Below are 19,121 nucleotides of genomic sequence, written 5' to 3'. Positions count from 1 at the left end.
AGATCCCATTATAAACGGTTACTAACACAAAAGATATATTTTTTATGGATTGTAAAAGAAAAGATTTAGCTTCTAATCATAAATTGATGACTAATGTTAGTCAGAAAATGGCTGGGTATATTAATTCTGTAACATATATAAGTAATTCATCTGGAATTATCTGGCTTATAAATTCAGTAATGAATTATGAAAAAGGAACTGGCAATTTATCATATAATTTTGGCTGAAGAAGCCTCTCTAATGCACCTTTATACCAGCTACTAACACTTTGAGTATTAGGTGGCTAAAGTTAGCATTCAGACAAATAACCAAATGTAAAATGAAATAAAAATTACATGAATTTACACTTAATTCTGTTAGCAAAAATTTCTTAACTTCTCTGGAATTGTTTTAAGAACTAAAAACATATACATCCCAAAAAGTTAATAAAATGTTATTAAATTTATTTATATTAATTAAACATTTCACAATTTTGCAAAACACTTTGCATTAGACAAAAATACAAGCAGATGCATATGTGTTCAAATAGCCTTGTGTTTGGGAATTAATTAATCTTTATAGGTATGAAAACTGCCACCCTTAGCAGGATTTTACAAAAATCATTGAGTGAGATTTAATTTAGCACAAGTTACACAGAGTTTAATTTCCCAACATCTTGAGTTCGTTGAAACAAAACCAATGTCACAATTAAACTATTAACGTCAGTAACTGCAACACTATAGGTCATTTTTTGTAATCTATGCACCATTTTCTCCTGCCTTCCAGATACATTACTTTACAGTTTATATGTCAGTACATTTTTATCTGATTACGCCAGAAAATGGATAATATATCTGGAAAGTATGTTTTATTTTTACATCCCTGTAACACCAGAAAGTTGAATCAACTTTCATGAAATAGTATCCACATAATTTGTCTCAAGCTCTTGAGTGGTACACATATGATGATGATGTGAAGAAAATATGATGTCTGTCCTAGGATATTTCTTTAGAAGCCCATTGGAAGTTATTCCCTCCAATCTTAAAAATCAAATTGTTTGAAACTCATCAAAAGGATTAAAAATAATCGTGCTTGAAAAAAGAACTTTAAAAACATAAATCTTGCGGGGGTTAGTAACTTTTATTATGCATAAAAGATATGGTAATAAATATTTGTTTTACTACAAATATCAAAGAAATTGTAGCAGAAATAATTAAAATAAACTTAAGCATCATTTAATATATTTCTAAATGAAAATTAAATGCAACAGACAATTCAAGATGGTAAATGTAAATAAAAATCACTGATAACTTTTCAGAGAAACAGTTTGAAATTGATAGTGAGAAAAAGATAACATATTTGAAATTAAATTATGATTTAAATAGTAAATTACAAAAATATATTTAAGACTTGTAATTTTCATGAATTTGAGATGAAAGTCTACAAATATGTAACAATAGATACATATACTAATTAAAGAAAAAAAATTAATACATTATTTAATAACTGTAAAAAATCAGAAACCATTTTCCATCTAGAGAACCCTACCACAAAAAATTGTTTGATTTTCTTCCTTCTCAACACAACTAAAGTATTTTATTTGTTTTTTTTTTATAGGTGTGGAAACATCATTTAAAGATCAGTTGAAATGTGGGTGTTTTACTAATTTTTACATCCTACTTATAATATCAACAAAACACCAGTTTATTATGTAGTCCATTTTACACAATAACAAATAAAAAGTTTATATCCGTATACTAAAACAAAAAAATTATACAAATGAAAACAAATTTAATAATTTAATTCCTTCAAATATAAACTGAACATAATATAAATTATTATAAAATTATAATATAGATTATTCAAATATAAATTATTTTCCTGAAAAAGGCTAGGCTGAATTTAGAAAAGGATATTAACAGAAACAATCATTATTACTACTATGAATAAGTAGTACGTAATGCATTAAATTATTAATAAGAAATGATAATTAATTCATTTATACATAAAATTAATTAATTCATAAAACATAAAAAACAACTCTGTTAAATAATAATTATTTTAATAATTATACTCATTCAATAGTTAGATATTTGACACTTCATCCATGTTAAGAGTCAAAAAGGAAGCAGTAAATTAGTTATCAGCAAACATTACCTACCGTACATCTCAGAGAACCTGGATATGATTTGGTACAGCAAAGATACTATTTAAATTATTTGATGAAGACAATATAATGTAGTTTCATTTTTTTCAGTTTAAACAATATTAAATACTATTAATATACCTAATAGTACATAGAGATTCAAAATAAAATCAATACCTACAACAAACAATATGTTGTTTTTTGCATATACTGCAAGACAACTAACACAAAACCTGATTATTAATAATCATACCACAACTGATACATACCAGCACTGGCACAGAGGAATAAAAATGATTTATATATACATTGGTATATAAAAGAAGACTTACAAACCCTCAGAAATCAACACCAGTAAAAATTCACAAATATTCTGCACTTGATATGTACGAATTTGTGATGAAGCCTAAGATCATATTCAGTGACCTGGTAGGAAGGAGTAGAGCCCAGCAATTTGCCTTAAAGGAAAGACCCTGAACTATCTAAATTTGACATGTATATGGATCTTTCATGGTTGGTAAAATTACTGCTGCTTTATTGCCAAGCTGCTTAATTGCCAAGCTTTAAAAAAGGTATATCAAGTCGCAGGTAAAGGATGATGGAAGGGTTGTACAACTAATAACAAGCTCTCTAAGCAAGGTAAGACTATCCAAGCATAATATTTGATCAACTGTAACTCATATTGCCAACCATTCATTGTCAAAATCGTAATAGATGAATGAAGATTTGATCATGCCAAGGAGTGGCCAGGAACAATCCATTTTTTTCATGGGCAGTCCAATGTCACTTACTAGGCAGCAGGTGACTTAAAACAACATCTTATCCAGGAGTTCCTGATGATTAATCTCTAATATATATAACAAAGTCTTTCAGGCTGAAGTTTATCTATTTCACAGTGTGTTATTGAAAGAGTAGATAAGCTAACTTGACAAGTAAGAAAAAATGTAATAAGTAACTTGAGCTGTAGGCTCTCATGAGAGATACACTTGATTCTCTAGTTCACCTCGTTACTCTAACACATATAAAAAGGCTAAAAGTGCACCTTAACAAATAATGAACAGTTAAGGCAGTACTACTAGGCTATAGTTATTTGCATTTGGGTTCAAAGACACCAAAGCACAGATAACAATGCAAGCTGAATCAATAAGAAAGTTCATCTATTCCACGTGTAGACCTTCAATCTGAACTCGTTAGTACTGTTAATACTGTTAACTGTTTTAAGTACTCAGTACTTAGTACTGTTAGACTAGTGTTTGAATCAACTCAAGCTATGAGTTACTTTAAACTTCTTTCTACATATGCTGGTTACCATAACATAACAATAATGGTTATAAGAAAGCTACAATACAAATCACCCATGAATGAAAATGACAAAACCATTCCCAATAATAAGTTAAAATTGTTTCCCATCGCCTTTTTCATTAACCTGAATGAACTATTATGTACCAATATCCCAAGCCTGTCAAAATGAAACTGATATTCAGCGCTATATAGGCAATAACTTCATTCTATCGACTACTAGGACTAGCTGTACAATCAAACATTTTGATTGTAATAAAAACATGTTCTCTAATATTAGAGAAAGATCTCTGACTAGTCACTTACACATAGATGCTTAAAATGCATCATCAAAAACAAGAGTGGGAGAAAGAAATTAAAGCAACAATTAATGGGTCTCTTTTTATAGGAAACAGCAGTTTCCTATAAAAATCCACTATGAAGGGGATTCAAATTACCTTCTAATACAACAACATACTGAATGAAATTAAAAATAAAGTATTACGCAGAAATTGTGTTAAAAATGTATAAACAAAAATCATACTTGCTAACTGAAATTTCACTGGAAATCAATATTGAAAATTATTAGCTGTTACTGAAAAATAATAATTCATATTATCTTAATTAATTACTCAAATTATAATAATCTACAACAGTTTTTTAGTCTCAATTTTCCTACATACATTGTAGTAGTAGTAGTAGTAGAGACTTAACACTATCCACTGTAGCGTTTCCTCCAGATCATTTTCAATCTTTACCATAGCACAATTAAAGTTCATTCAGTGACACTTTTAGTGAGACACCAACATAATTTAAATTTAAGTTTAAGTGAGTCCATCACAGTAAAATGATTAGAGATGAATATCAGGAACAGAAAGTCCAATTCCTATCTTCGGATAGTAAAATATCCTTAAAACAGGTACAGGAGCATAATTCATACTCACTACGAGTGCAATAATCCTGTCCTACTAAAACCAAACTTTCTTCTACATGGATATATGACTCATTTTTGTGAGAAAAAGTCACTTAACATTCAACATAAAAATCAGCAGTACTATTATTTCCATCACTGCCTTCAAAGAAATAAATCCCAGTTATGCACAAAAATGGATTGTACAATAAAACTTTGGATTACACAAAGGCTACTAAAGAAGCTCATTACGATATTCTATTGAGTAATAAGAATTCTGCCAGCTAAACAAACCAAAAAGATCAGAGTGGCTGAAATACAATGCACAATCACACATAACTCGCAAATGAAAAGAGACAGTCAAATGAAACGAAAGTGATATAAAAGTACATTCTCCATTTGCTATAAAAACTGGCATTATTTTTACACGTAGTCACAGCTGCACATTTCTCCCAAAGGTGAAACAGTTTTCTCATTCCATCAATGAAGAATCCTGGCAGCATTTCCTTGATACAACCTCAATGCGTTAACATAATCATCCATAGTGAAATAAGTACCCTAAATACCTCTCTTTAATTGCAGAAAGTGAAAATCACAAGGCACCAAATCTGGTGAATATGAAGAGTATAGAATAGATTAAAATTTCAACTTCATAAAAGCCTGGGTAGTTGCACACAATATGTGTGGCCAAGTGTTATCATGTTACAGAATTATCAGCTCCACAGATTGTCAAATATGATGATACATGTCTCCTAAGATGTTTAACATCTCTATGTATCACACAGATGTCAAACATCATACAAGTCTTCTAAAATGTACATCTCTGTATCACATATAACTTACAGTTGACCCAGCATTTAAGTAGTCAGACCCATACACATGTTTGGAATACAAAAACCCTGTCAAGAGAATCTTTTTTGCAGAGGATGTTTTGAATTTCTTTTATTGCAGCAAACTACAGTGCTGGTATTTCATATTCTGCCATTTTTCTTCTGGATCATAATGATGGACGCAAGTTTCATCTCCTGTCACAATGTTGAAAATCAAATCATCTCCATATCATGATAACATTTCAGAAGCTGATCTCAACATTCCTTTCACTATTTCTTTTCTGTGAGTTCCATGGCACCCACCACGAACAGATTTTATGTTCTAAAATCACAGATAGGTTCTGTATCCTATTTGTTTTTCAATATACCTACCTGGGTGGCAATGTGTTGTGTGGTATAACAATCATTTTTGAACTTTTGAATTAATTCATTCACCTCCTTTTGGTGCTACTCATCAATCAAACTGGTTGACCACTGCAAGATTCATCCTCAATATTTCTCTTACCAGCTTCTGATGCATAAAAAATTTAAATACCCACCTACTAACAATACTTTGAATACTTTGATACTCATAAAACTTTTAATTTCTCACCATTAATTCATTTAGGACAACAATTAGTGTCATTAGTGTACACTTTTTCTGCTATTAAAAACTCAATCACTGCAAAGTTGTTTTAGACACATTGATACAGCAGATATAAATGACTTCATAACAATGGCGACTGACAGAAAATGAGAAGGCATAGATAAAGGATTTTGAAATGTTTAATAAAAGGAGATGAAACTAGAAAATGGGAATATCTGTCACTTTGTATGAAATTTTGTTCTCCCATTACATTCCAGTATGCATTACATTTCAGCTGCTCCTCATATCTAGGGTATTTCATCAGAACACAACAACTTTTCAACATTTTAGGGTCATTTTGTAATAGGTTAGCAAATCTGTACAGACTTTGGGTATTTGCGTTTGTCACTATTAGTGATAATGCAGTAACTGATCATCTGAAACATATAAATTTAATTTCATACATAATCTGTAAAGAATTCATCTGACAGGTTTAATACTTCATTACAGATTCTTCTTGAATTTAGAAGATTGGATTTAACACTTCAAGGGCCATTTTCACCTTCTGACTTCATACTAACACATAAAAATAGATCACTTTATCTATTCATAACACATCCAACATTTTTCCTTTTCTTCAGTAGTCTTTTAAATCCCCAATGATTCATCAATTTTCTATTATTTTCAGGTATGCTAATATGTCTTCCCCTTAACTCATCAAGTCGTTAAAACTCCTCCTGGTCAGTGTCCCTTCTCTTTCATTAATTACAGAATACCCAACCAACAGTCTGAAAATGCCTACTTCTACTGCTTGAGCATCCTTTCTTCTGTGGTCATTAGACTAGACTACAGTTCAACTTATGGAATAACAATATAATAATAAACAAATATATTTTCTCAACCTCATATTCACAAAAATGAGCCAACAAAAACACAGATAACCGACATAAAAATAACACTGCAAACCAGCCAATATCAACTTTAAGACCATCCACAGACTAGTCAACAAAATCATAATTCCTGAAGATCACATAGAACTCAAGTCTATAAAATAGATTACTTTATTGGACATATCACACTTATTAATACATTTTTATAAAATAAAAAAAAACTTATAAGTAAAATAACTACAGATTTAAGAAGCTATATAAAATACAGCTTTCATATACATAAAAAAAAATACAATAATAATCATTTGCAAACATAATATCTCAGAAAAACATAAACTAAGCAGTACCAACTGCAGAGAGATCATTGAAAAAAGAGGAAGTGGTTTTAAAATAAAGAAACATCAAACACATAAAAGCATTCTACATTAACAACGTTGGCACTTTGCAACTTTCTTGGTGGTAGATTCCAAACAGAAAGTTATTGACGTTAAATAGATAATCTATACAATCAAAAAAAAGAACCCTGTATATACAGTTTCATCACTCAAAAACCTCTGGATGAAACTGTAGCAAAACGTAGTTCTCTCAAGTCAGTAAAGATAAGTGCAATTAAAAAAGTTTAAATAAATAAATTTATAACGATCTGGTTTGAAGTTAAAAAATTAATCACTTTATATAAATAAATTATTTAAAATCCAAGGAACCTGAATACTGCACCTTCCTTTTGTTCTGTGCATTAGGCACTCACTAGGAAAAGCAGAAATTCTTTACTTACAGCAAATATGTCAGTGACCTTCTCAAGAATTCAATTAACATCTTTATGAATTAATCATTAAGTATTTAAAAGCAAGTACCCGATTCAATTTTTCTCTCTATTAATAAAACCAGAATGATAAATTTCATTACCAAAAAATCGGAAATGTTTATTTTTATGGCAAGTGATGAAATAAGATCAACTTGTAACCAGGATTTTGTTTTAGAAATGTGAACCAGGATTTATAAACCAGGTTCCCTGGATTTTTGAAACAGGGTTATGAGAAAGAAATTGAATAATTTTATCAATATTAAAATGTTCAACAAAGATAGAGATACGAGAGTGGGTCAAAAATTATTTACAATTTTGCCATAACACACTTTCAAGGTTGTCATACTGTCTTCTGTGCATGTTTGCTTAGAGTTTGTATGACTGTAATCAAGTGTGTGAAATTTGATCCTGATCGCATCACTTTCCTTCCAGCAAATACAGTGTAAACATGTCCACTCTGCTAAAAGTTTGCACCAAGGAGTGATCCAATTTCTCTGATCAGAGGGTATGAAATTCTTTGTAGACTTTTATCACAATACAGGGATAGTACTTTATCAAGTAAAAGTGTTTTTTCGTGTAATGAGAAGTTTAAAAGTGGCCGGACAATGTTATGGATAAAGAGAGAGAGACCACAATGCCCATCAACCTCCACCACAGATAACAAGATTCAGCAAGCTTGAGAGATGGTTCTGGTAAATAGGCAAGTTACCATCGAAGTGGTAGAATCTTCTTTGAACATCAGTCATGGTTCTGCCCATCAAATCATTCACAAAGAGCTCAGCTTTCCTAAAGTCAATTGTTGAAGAAAGTTTTGTTGTTGAATAACTAGGCCTATCCGCACATGGCTCACCACACAGTTCAAACCATCAACAAGTTGAATTTTGAGATACAGGAACACACTCCCTAAAGCCCAGTTCTTGCTGCCTCTGACTTTCATCTGTTTTGGCTGCTCAAGGATGCTGTATGAGGCTATAAATTTTCCATAGACTTAGATGTGCAGGAAGCAGTGCAAAAGTGGCTTTGCAACCAACCAAAAACATTCTTGGAAAGAATACGCAAGCTTGTAGGTTGCTTAACCAAGTGCACTGACAAGGAAGGTGACTACACAGAAAAATTATGCACATGTTGAATCACTCACTACCTTTGTGTACAGAAATTGTAGAGTGAAAAGTATAGATAATCTTTTACCTACCCTCATAATTATTTACAAAATCCCTTTTCTACAGAATCAAAAACTTTTAACATTTATAACTATTCCAAATAACAGTTTCCAGTAAAAATAATACTTCTGACAACAAATGAATCACAATCTATTATTATTATTATTATTATTATTATTTCCAACAGTATTAAAGAGAGTAGTAATTTTTTTTTTGTTGTGGCTAACAATAAATTCCATCATTTAGAACCTAATAATTCTTCAACACCTGCAAAATCTCAGAGTACGCCGTTATAAACTGAAGGGGTAAAACAAAATTCCTAATTACCAAAGGCACATTTTATGAAACAGTTCTCAAAAAGCAACAGCATTGGATAAGTTTTAGTTTCACTTTACACTGATGACACAGGCTCTATCACTACTGATAGCATAAAAAAATCTTTAAGGAATAATAAAAGTTCATATTTAAAAAAGTAAGTTTTTTAATTTACGATAAGTAGAATGAATTACATTAAAAAACATATGTAATCGAGAACACATTAAACATTTTTTACACAAACTAAAATAATATGATAATAAAAAACAAGCTGATATGATTTTTAATAACACAACATACAAGAAAATTCTGAACAATAATTCAAATAAATACATGTATCTTATCGCTAAAATAAAAAACCGCCCTCAAAAGGAAGAAACATTTTTTATCAGCTTATATATATATATATATATATATTATATGAGGGTGGGCTGAGTAAATTCAGGCCTCACACAGAGATGGCATTAGTAAGCTTAATTTCTCGAAGGCAGCATGATTCCACCTTCTTAATTAGTTTACTATAATAGTTTCAAGTCACTGCATTACTTAGTACAGTATTTATAGCATGTCAAATTGGAGATAGAAAATAGAATGTTTTTTTTTTTTGGAAAATCTGTCTAGTTATTAAATACTTTTTCCTGAAAGGCTTAAATACAAAGGAATTAAAGAAGAGCTTGATACAACACTGAGAGACTTCTCCATCAAATACAACAGTTAAATTCTGGGTCACAGAGTTTAAAATGGGTTGAACACACACTAGCAATGAGCCATGCAGTGGATGCCCTTCTAGTGACTACACCAGAAATTATAGAAAAAGTGCATAAAATCATTTTGGTAGATCAACAAGTGACACTGAACAAGTTAGCAGAGTCTGCAGGCAATATTTTAGAATGTGTGCGCAATACTTTGCACGAACATTTGGGTATGAACAAGCTGTGTGGTTAGCGTCTACTAACACACCTGTTAGTAGACGCTAACAGGTCTACTAACCTTACTGGTGTTGCGTCTACTCACACCTGACAAAAAACAGTGCCAAAAAACATTTCAAGCGATTATCTCGAGCTCTTTAAGTACAATCCAGAGGAATTTTTACATCGATTTGTGATAGTAGATGAGATTTGGGATCAACACTACACTCCCGAGACAAAACAATAGGAGGATGAAAAAGGTCAACCTGCTCCAATAAAAATAAAAACAACTTTTTTTTTTAAAAAGTTATGGCAAGTGAAATTACGGAAAAATGACCGCATTTGGTCATTTTTAATACAGTTTGAATTGCTCCAACACCCCACATATTCACTTCATTTGGGTCCCAGTGACTATCACTTGTATCCTAACCTAAAAAAACAAGATTGGAAGGAAGATATTTTCAACCAATAATGAAGTTATTACTGCCGTAAATGGTGATTTTAAGGAGTTAGAAAAATTGATGTGCTGAATTAGCATAAGTGCCCTTATAGAATGCTGGGGTAAGTGGGTAGACCATAATGATGTCTATGTAAAAAATAAATCAAAATGTACCCAGAAAAATGTTTTGTTATCTAGGCCTGGAACTTTTCACCCAACCCTCATATACACAAAATCTTTTAAAATAAATACTTCTTTTAAGAAAAAACAGAGGTGTCTCATCAAGACGATGAGTTAGAGAATTAAGATTGAAAGATACAACTGACCAAAATAAAACTTTTCTACAGTTTTTCTTAAAGATTTAATTTTCATAGTTTATGTAAACATAACAGTTGTAAAATTAAGATATTGAGTGCTAAGTTGAAATATTAATCTCCTTAACTTTTTTTTTAACTTATACAATATAAAATAGCCAAATTATGACAGGTATTCTCAAAATGTATTATTTCTGAAACATTTAATTACATTACATTTAGTTATCAGTAAGGATGCAATTAATTTAAAAACAGAAAAAGATAAATTGGAGGAGCTTTTTGATAAGCCTTTTGTATGATTGCTATGAGGCATATGCACGTTTAATAAAGCTTTTTTAAAGGAGTACTTTTTTTTACAAATAAAATGGTAAAACTGTTACTATTCTTTTAAAACCTAAATACACAAAACTTTTGACTTAACCCTTAACTTTATGGTGTAACAATATTATAACATATACATGCAACAATATTTTAACATTAATTATTTTGTATTTTGGTTTATTTACATTATTTTACTACATATTGCAGCATATATGCAAATAATATTTGTTGTTTTAGTACATTAAACTCGCACTTGGAGAGCTAGCGTTATTGTTCACACATTTTACATGTGATTGTCTCATGGTTTTGTTGTGGTTTAAGGTTAGTGATTTTTAAGTGGTTGTAATTAATTTTATTTGTGTCATTTTCTGCAGCTGATTAATTTTGAACTGTTGATAGTGCTTTTTTAATCAGTTGTGCAATTAGAACTCCATATTTTATAATATTTTGCTATAGTAATTTGTAAATTTTACCTTGTTGCATATCTGCTACAGTAAGCAGTAACACTATGTTGTGCTGAATTGGGTTAGTAAATTATTTTTGTTCTGATCTGAATGTAAATTATATTTTTAACACAGGAAAAGATAAACTTCAAGAAAAAGTAAATAAAGGAGTGTGTGAAGCTCAGCAGTCACTTAAAAACAATATTCTTTTGTACTTAACCATTCCTTCAGATAATGAAGATGGGTTAATCTGATACTGATAGTCTGAATATGGGAGATGAGACACAGCAGAATTAGCTGAATTAGATGAGCTAATGACTAATTTTACTCCTCAATTGGTGGATGAACAGAAAATTGAGAGTGTAGATTGTTCAGCGACTGTTAGTAACTCCAAGGAGCCTGGACAAGTTGAAGCTAATCCAGAGGTTTATACCTGACTCTACCTACATGTCAGTTGCTACAAGCAAATAGCCAATTACCTTCAACATCTCAGGCTGATAGTAATAAAAATAAAATGTCATTAAAATATAATAATGTTATTTGGGAAAAAAAAACACCTAAATCTATCCCCCATTAAAACTTCACTGGTAATGCTTCCCTACCAGAGAAAATCATAGACCTAGTAGATTGTATTTGTGAGGAAATACTGAAATATAATATCAGCAAAGATACAAATATGCCATTCAGAATTTCTAGGAATGAAATAAAAAAATACTTAAAAATATGTGTTATGATGTCAGTGTTACGTGTACCAAATGTCCAAAAGTACTGGTCTAAATATTTAGGTAATGAAGTCATTAAAGAAGCATTGTCAGTGAATTCAGTGAATTTTTTTGAAAAAATTAGACAATTTCTTCATTTTAATGATCTAAACATGGTTGTACCAAATAGGCACATGATAGGACATGATAGATTATTTTGTTTACACTCTGTCTGATTCTTTGAGAGCCAGGTTTAAAACTATTCCTCTTGAGGAAGCATTAGCCGTAGATGAACAAATTTGTGCCACAAAAACGCACCACTAAATGAAGTAATATATGCCATTAAAACCTTATAAGTTGGACTACAAGCTCTTTTTCTTTGTGGCATAGCAGGATTTGCTTATGACTTCAAAATATATTAAGGGGAAGTAAACACTGACATTTTAATAATGAAATAAATCTTGGTGCTTCAGCTAATCTGGTCACACGTTTGTTGCGCATTATATCAAATGATTATAATTTCAAACTATATTTTGATAATTACTATACAAGCCTTCCTTTAGTTGTGACTTTAAAAGAATGTGGAATCTTTGCTCTTGAAACTTAAGGAGGAATAGAGTTCCAGGCTTAAAACTGCTTTCAGAAAATGAAATTAAGAAAGCATCAAGAGCTACTATAGATGAATGTTGTGCTACAGTTGGGGAGTCCAAACATCAACAGTGGTTTGGAAAGATAATAAACTGGTAACTTTTCTTTAAGGGTGTTGCCAGTACATAAAGTGAATCGTTATGTTCGAAAAGACAAAAATACTCAAGAAGTGGATTTCCCCGATGTAGTAAAAGTATACAATAAACATATGGGAGGCGCAGATGTTCTAGATGGTTTACTGGGCAGATATAGAAACAGAATGAAATCAAATAAATGGCACATGCACACTTTTTATCATCTGTTAGACACAACAGTGATTAATTCATGGCTTCTTTATACAAGAAAACTGGCTCAGTGCGGACAGAAAGAAGTGCCAGTACCATTACCAGAATTTCAGGAGCAACTTGGGGTCAGTCTTTGTAAAATGGAGCTACCAGTAACCAGGAAAAGAGGAAGGCCTAGCTCTGAGAATGAAGCATTGCTCCAGGAGAAAAGAAAAAGAGGAGCTCCAGTAAACAGTGCACCACCGAAAGATGTGAGAATGGATCAATTGGAACATTGGCCCAGTTGGATTGACAAACAAGGTAGATGTAAAATGTCTTACTGTAAAGGATTTTCCTACATATCATGTGTAAAGGATAAAGTAATATTGTTTTTCAACAAAAATAGGAACTATTTTCATAAATTTCACAACTTCTAAACAATTAATTCACTAAGTATTGTTGTATTAGCCTATATTATTTATGTATTACATTTTTAAAACAGTGAAATCAGTGTGATTAGAAATTATGCAGAAACAGTATGAACAGCAATTATTTTTTACCTCAGTAGTTATATTGCGGAATATGATTTTTATTTCTAAGTTAATCATATAAAAATGTTATTAATTACAATTAATTTTTTTTTAATAAATAAAAGTTACAATAGTATGGTGGATTATTTTCTTTAAAAAAAACCAACACTGTTTATGTAAATATAAAATATAGCAAATAAAGATGTAATGAGTATTCTGCTGCTTGTACTGGAAAAGACATACATCAAATGTAAACCGTAGCAGATCTGCAACATACCTTTTTTGCAGAAAAAGAGAAAAATGATAAGTGTAACATTTAAAAAAAAATATTTTTCCTGCATTCAGAAGGGTCTAATTTATTAAAATTTTTGAACTTTTTTTTTTTTTTAGATTTATTCATGCAGTTAAGGGTTTAATTAAATTTCTTTCAATATACTTTTAGACCCAAAAGATTATCACTAAAACAGAACTTTAAATAGTTATTTTAATAGCACGGTTTACAAATAACAAATAATAATAAGTTTACATGGTTTGGTAAAAATATAATTATTCTAAAAATGTTTTTACAACTTGTCAAAAATGGCATACAACTGACATATGATCAAAAATATTTTTGATGAAGAAATGATCTACATGATTAGGAAAAAATTTATTTTTGTTATCTTCTTTTTAGACTGAAACATTTTACACTATTTTCTGATAATACATTTTTAATAAGGCTACTTTCAAAAACTATGTAGGAAAGCAAAGATTTATTTATTTATTTTAACTTCAAAACTTATGTATGATTATCGTAAAAGCATTTAGAACATAAATTAAGCTGATGAAACCTTTAATTGATTGGTTCCTTTCATATTTGGTTTTGTCTTTCCTTTGCAACTTGAGTGTGAACAAAAGAAGAGACTTCAAAAAGTTGGCTAATATTTCATATTATTTTGGGTTACAAAAAAATCAATGAATTTTAAAAAAGTAAAATTAATTTCAAGTGTTTAAATCTAAAACTGAATTATATAGTAAAATTTTTAAATTATCACAAGTTTTTATGGTAATTTGCTTACGAGACTTTAACATTAACAACTGACATTTCTACATCTATTTTGGTTCAAAATTATTAAACATTTGAAATACTTTAAAATAATAGGAACTCAGTTTACTAAAAGCAACAAGTAATGCTCCTTTTTTAATCACAGGCTACTTATTTTATATTTTTTACCAAAAACCCAATTCAACTAAAAACTTTCAACATTTGTAAAAAAAAACTGTAGCTATCAGAAACAACACTTACATTCTAAAAAAATCTATATTTGAAAAACACAATAACAAGAATTAAATACTTGAAATCACACTGACACTATTTGAAAGGTTAACTTCTCCTTTTAAAGTCCTTTTCTGCAGCTTCTAAAAAAAAAATCAAGTTAAAAGAAGTTTAATAGTCATACATTTTTTTTTATACATAAAATAAACATGTATATCTAATTTTGAATTGTTAACTACTAATCATATCAACATCTAAAAAAAATTGTAAACATCTAAAAAAACACTAATACCCTAATTTCTTATACAGTGGCTTTTAAGCAGTATAATTCAAGGAATGAAATCATGCAATCTTAGTTTCCATAAAAACTGACTTAAATAATAACCTGATAACAGTCTCATTTTCTAACATTCATTTGAAAAGTATAATTAATAATTCATTCCTTACTACTCATTACAATGTTTAATCCTCAATGTACCACCAACATACTGGCCTTCATAGCAGAGTAATACAAATGCAAGTAATACTTGGCAATGTATAAAAATTATAAAAACCATTACTCATCATAAAAAAAGGAGTGGGTAGCTGTACTTTGGGAACAAGCCTGTACTAGTGGACTGAACTAGATAAATAAATAGTAGATCTTCAATTTTGGTTTTATATTAATTCTTGGTTTCTTTGTATGTGTTACCCTGTAAATCAATCCCTGAATACATACCTTATACGTGTTCAACAATCAGATTCAGAAACCTTGGATACAAAAAACATAATTTTGTAGTATTTTCCATTAGTCAGAAAATTATGTAAAATAAAAATTATTCTTTGCTTTTCTGGATTTCCTATTTCTCATGATCTGAAGAGTAAACACTACACTCCTAAAAAATATTTAACAGAATTTATGTGAACTTCTTAAATCTGGGTCTGATAGTACCATATTTTCTTCAGAATGAAAGCTCTCCTAACTTATGCCAGTCTGATTTTGATTTTTTCACACAGAAGTAGACAATTCAAGGCCTTGCAAAACATGCATATTTAATGACATAATTTATTGTTTTTTCTCTTCCAGCCAGTATTCTATTATTGAATTCTAATTAATAACATACTATCTGGGTCTGGTAATCCAGAAATTCAACAAACTAAAGTAATGTTTCATTATACAAACAAGGAGCAAGACTGTAAATGAGTTCTGATTTAAAAAATCTGCACAAGATAATAGACTTCTGGAATATCATACAAATCAATCAATGCTCTTTAATCAATTCTTAGTAATTTAACTACCTAAGTAACAAACTAATAAAATTCAGCAACCTCTCTCTAGTACATTAATAAAAATGGCTTGGCACAACATAATAAAGAGTACCAAAATATAAGTCATTAACCTATTATTCCCTAATTTGAATAACCCATTTCACGTCAATAAATGAGATTGGTAGCTAAACATCTATATAATTATCAATAATGTTTTTTCCTTTCTTTTATAAAAATGTGATTTATTTTATTTTAGAAAAAAAAGAACCCAGAAAAAGCTATAATTAATTCTGCATATTTTTTTCTTTTTTAACATTTGCCTTTCTTCAATAATATTTAATATTAATGAAAAAATACTAATTAATATTCCTTAATACTTTCTGCTTCATCTTACTTTCTGACACATTTAATTACTTTTATTTGAGTGGAATTTATATTAAATTGAATTTATCTCCAAGCAATGAGTATATATAATTAAACATATAACAGAAGCAATGCAACATCTGAGAACCTATTGATTTCAGACAATCATCATCTATAATTTTCATTGGATGTTCTTGGAATGTTATTCCAGCATTCAAATTTTCCTCTAGTTCTCCTGTTTTTTTAAGTAAAATGTAATGAGGTTGGGCTAAATCCTTGTCTCATTCCTTTATGCACTCAAAGTTGCCTTTTCATCTACAACCCTTCCTGTTGTAGTTAACCAATTCCAATATAAATAGTAAATAAGTATTTATTTCTCTAAATATATTTCATTCCTCTTTAAATACTGTTACCACATATATACCTAATTAAATATCAGTGGACGACAACAGTAGCAGCTCAGATGTCAGCTGGAATACAGTATATGTACGCACTGGTACAACTGTCACTCCTGACGCGCAGTTCTCCCACCATAGCAGCACTGTGGCCACACCACCCTTAGGCTGCAATAAAAGAGCATGTAAGACAGTGAATGAATAATTAATTCATTATCGACCACCACCTGGAGAAACCAAAAAGAAGAAGCTGGAAGATGACAGAACTTCCCTGGCCACCTCAACGTGGAACCTCCTAGCGGATGCCAACATACACTGGAGCAGCAAGCCCACCAAGGGAGCTACTGGACGCAGACGCTACCTTCCTGCTCCAGCTCTCTGGGCTTTGATTGCCCTGGCCAGCGGACTCAGCAGCAGGAACCGGCCCAGCGTGGAATCGCTCGGGGAGAACTGCCTCGGCCATGCTGGCAAGACGACCAACGCCGACCTGACACTGCGGGGCTCTGGGGGCCACCACTGCCACGCTGTAGTGGGAATCCAACTGCTGCTGAGGGGAAGCCCAGTCTGATTTTAATGGGTGAGCCGCAACTCCCTGAATTTGCCAGAGACCAGCTTCCAGACCCAAAAGCTCTACTCAGAGCTAACACAAAAAATAGCCCTTTTCAGGGCTACCATAAGGTTATAAATTACGAGCCGTCGAAGCCAATTAACAACAAAAACAGCCCTTTTCAGGACTACCACAAGGTTATTAGTTACAACGAGCCATCGAAGCCAATCAACGACAACAACAGCCCTTCTCAGGGCTACTACAAGTGCCATGTATCATCAAAGCTATTTGGCAACAATACACATATTGTATACACTATACATATTCTTGTTTAAATACACTATTTAAAATGCTATATACATGAAAAGTAATATTAACCAATTTTGGATTAATTCCATCAAATTTTAGCAGATTTCTATCTAGGCATGCATGGATGTTGAGTATAAATAACCTCTCCTCTATTCCTTTCTGTAATCTGAGTGGTTGGTCAAAATTATTTCACTAAATGAACTGAAAATGTTAAAATTGAATTTTAAATTAACTTAAATGTTAAGCTGATTTTGATTCTTCCTAGAATCTATTTTTTGAAAAAAATTTTATTTATATTCATTGATTAAATGTTTAAAATAAAACTTGAGTGATGATTAAACAGAACTTTAAAATACTTCTGAACTCGAACTGATTAAAGAAAAACAAAACATCATAAACTAATTTCTGTAACTGTCACTATTATAATTTTTTTTTTCTAATATTCTAATACAGTCAACTCCCGATTAACTGAAATAATAACCAGAAAGAGGATTGCAGATAATCCAAAATCATAACAAAATTGCGGTTGGCCAAAAGTAATATACGTTACAATGACCTAATACTGTACAGTAGTACAGTAATTATATGCGCTTTTATATTAAGGTATAACGGTAAATAATAAAATAAAATACAACACACTACACTACACTATTATGTATCTGGTAAAAGTAATATCCAGAAGTTTGAAAATACATATTAACATATAATAAATTTTCAGTATCACTAACACTGTACATAAATAGATTATACATACAGTACTACAATTAACACTTATTAAAACTACTACTGTAGCTGAGAAAAAAATACGTAGACATTTACAAAAAAAAAGTTAATTAATGTGCAATTTACTATTTCATTTACAATACTATTTCATTTACTTAAATAAGACATGATTGATTGTTGTTTTAAGGTCTGAAAACAATTTCTTTTAATTGAATTTCGTAGTTTGTGCAGCATAATAATATTGAAAAATGAACAATTGTCCTATCATATCCATAATGAACTATAGTACAGCATTATTATATTCAAAACAAGCACACATTCAAGTAGCAAATGAATGAACGAGTAAAACCTGTCACAGAATGATAAAAACATTAAATTTTTTAAATTCTCTTTTTCAGCAAGGTATTGCAGTTAAGCCATTGTTAAATCATTCACGGATTTTCAGGAGTTGACTGTAAAGATAAGCGAGTAGGTACTTTTACAAGACAAAATGCATTTAATGCCTAAATAATAATTTTTAATACAAAATTGTTACTACTATAATTTATTATAAATACAATTTATTTCTCTTATACTACTATTATACGTATTATACCATAGTTGGTCCATCGGTATCTTCATGTTAATGGAAAAGTAAATTTCCTGCATGAATCTGTAGCATTTTCATAACACTTAATATCATAAACAGAATTACAATATACTTTTAATGTACTATTGTTATATTCTATTAAATTTATTAGCTTGTTTTCATTTACTTCATTATTTTTTCAATTCTAAAAAAAAAAGGTACTTCGCATTTTTTTAAACAAAAGTGAGCTCAAGTTTAGAGAAACCAA

The 19,121-nt window shown here is 30.4% G+C and overlaps 1 protein-coding gene across 1 annotated transcript in view; it reads right to left on the bottom strand.

Moving 5' to 3' along the window:
- Positions 1-9,461: 9,461 nt before the first annotated feature.
- Positions 9,462-19,121, bottom strand: part of LOC142331242 (uncharacterized) — a 72,733-nt gene continuing 63,073 nt past the window's right edge. Inside the window, exon 11 of the mRNA XM_075377004.1 lies at positions 9,462-14,843. Coding sequence (XP_075233119.1) covers positions 14,772-14,843 — 72 coding nt within the window. The 3' untranslated portion in view covers positions 9,462-14,771. The remainder of the gene's footprint in view (positions 14,844-19,121) is intronic.

Source organism: Lycorma delicatula, chromosome 1 (genome assembly GCF_047948215.1).
Source record: "Lycorma delicatula isolate Av1 chromosome 1, ASM4794821v1, whole genome shotgun sequence".
Taxonomy (NCBI): Eukaryota; Metazoa; Arthropoda; class Insecta; order Hemiptera; family Fulgoridae; genus Lycorma; species Lycorma delicatula.
Note: the sequence above shows the minus strand (reverse complement) of the source record. Positions and strands in the feature narration are given on the sequence as shown.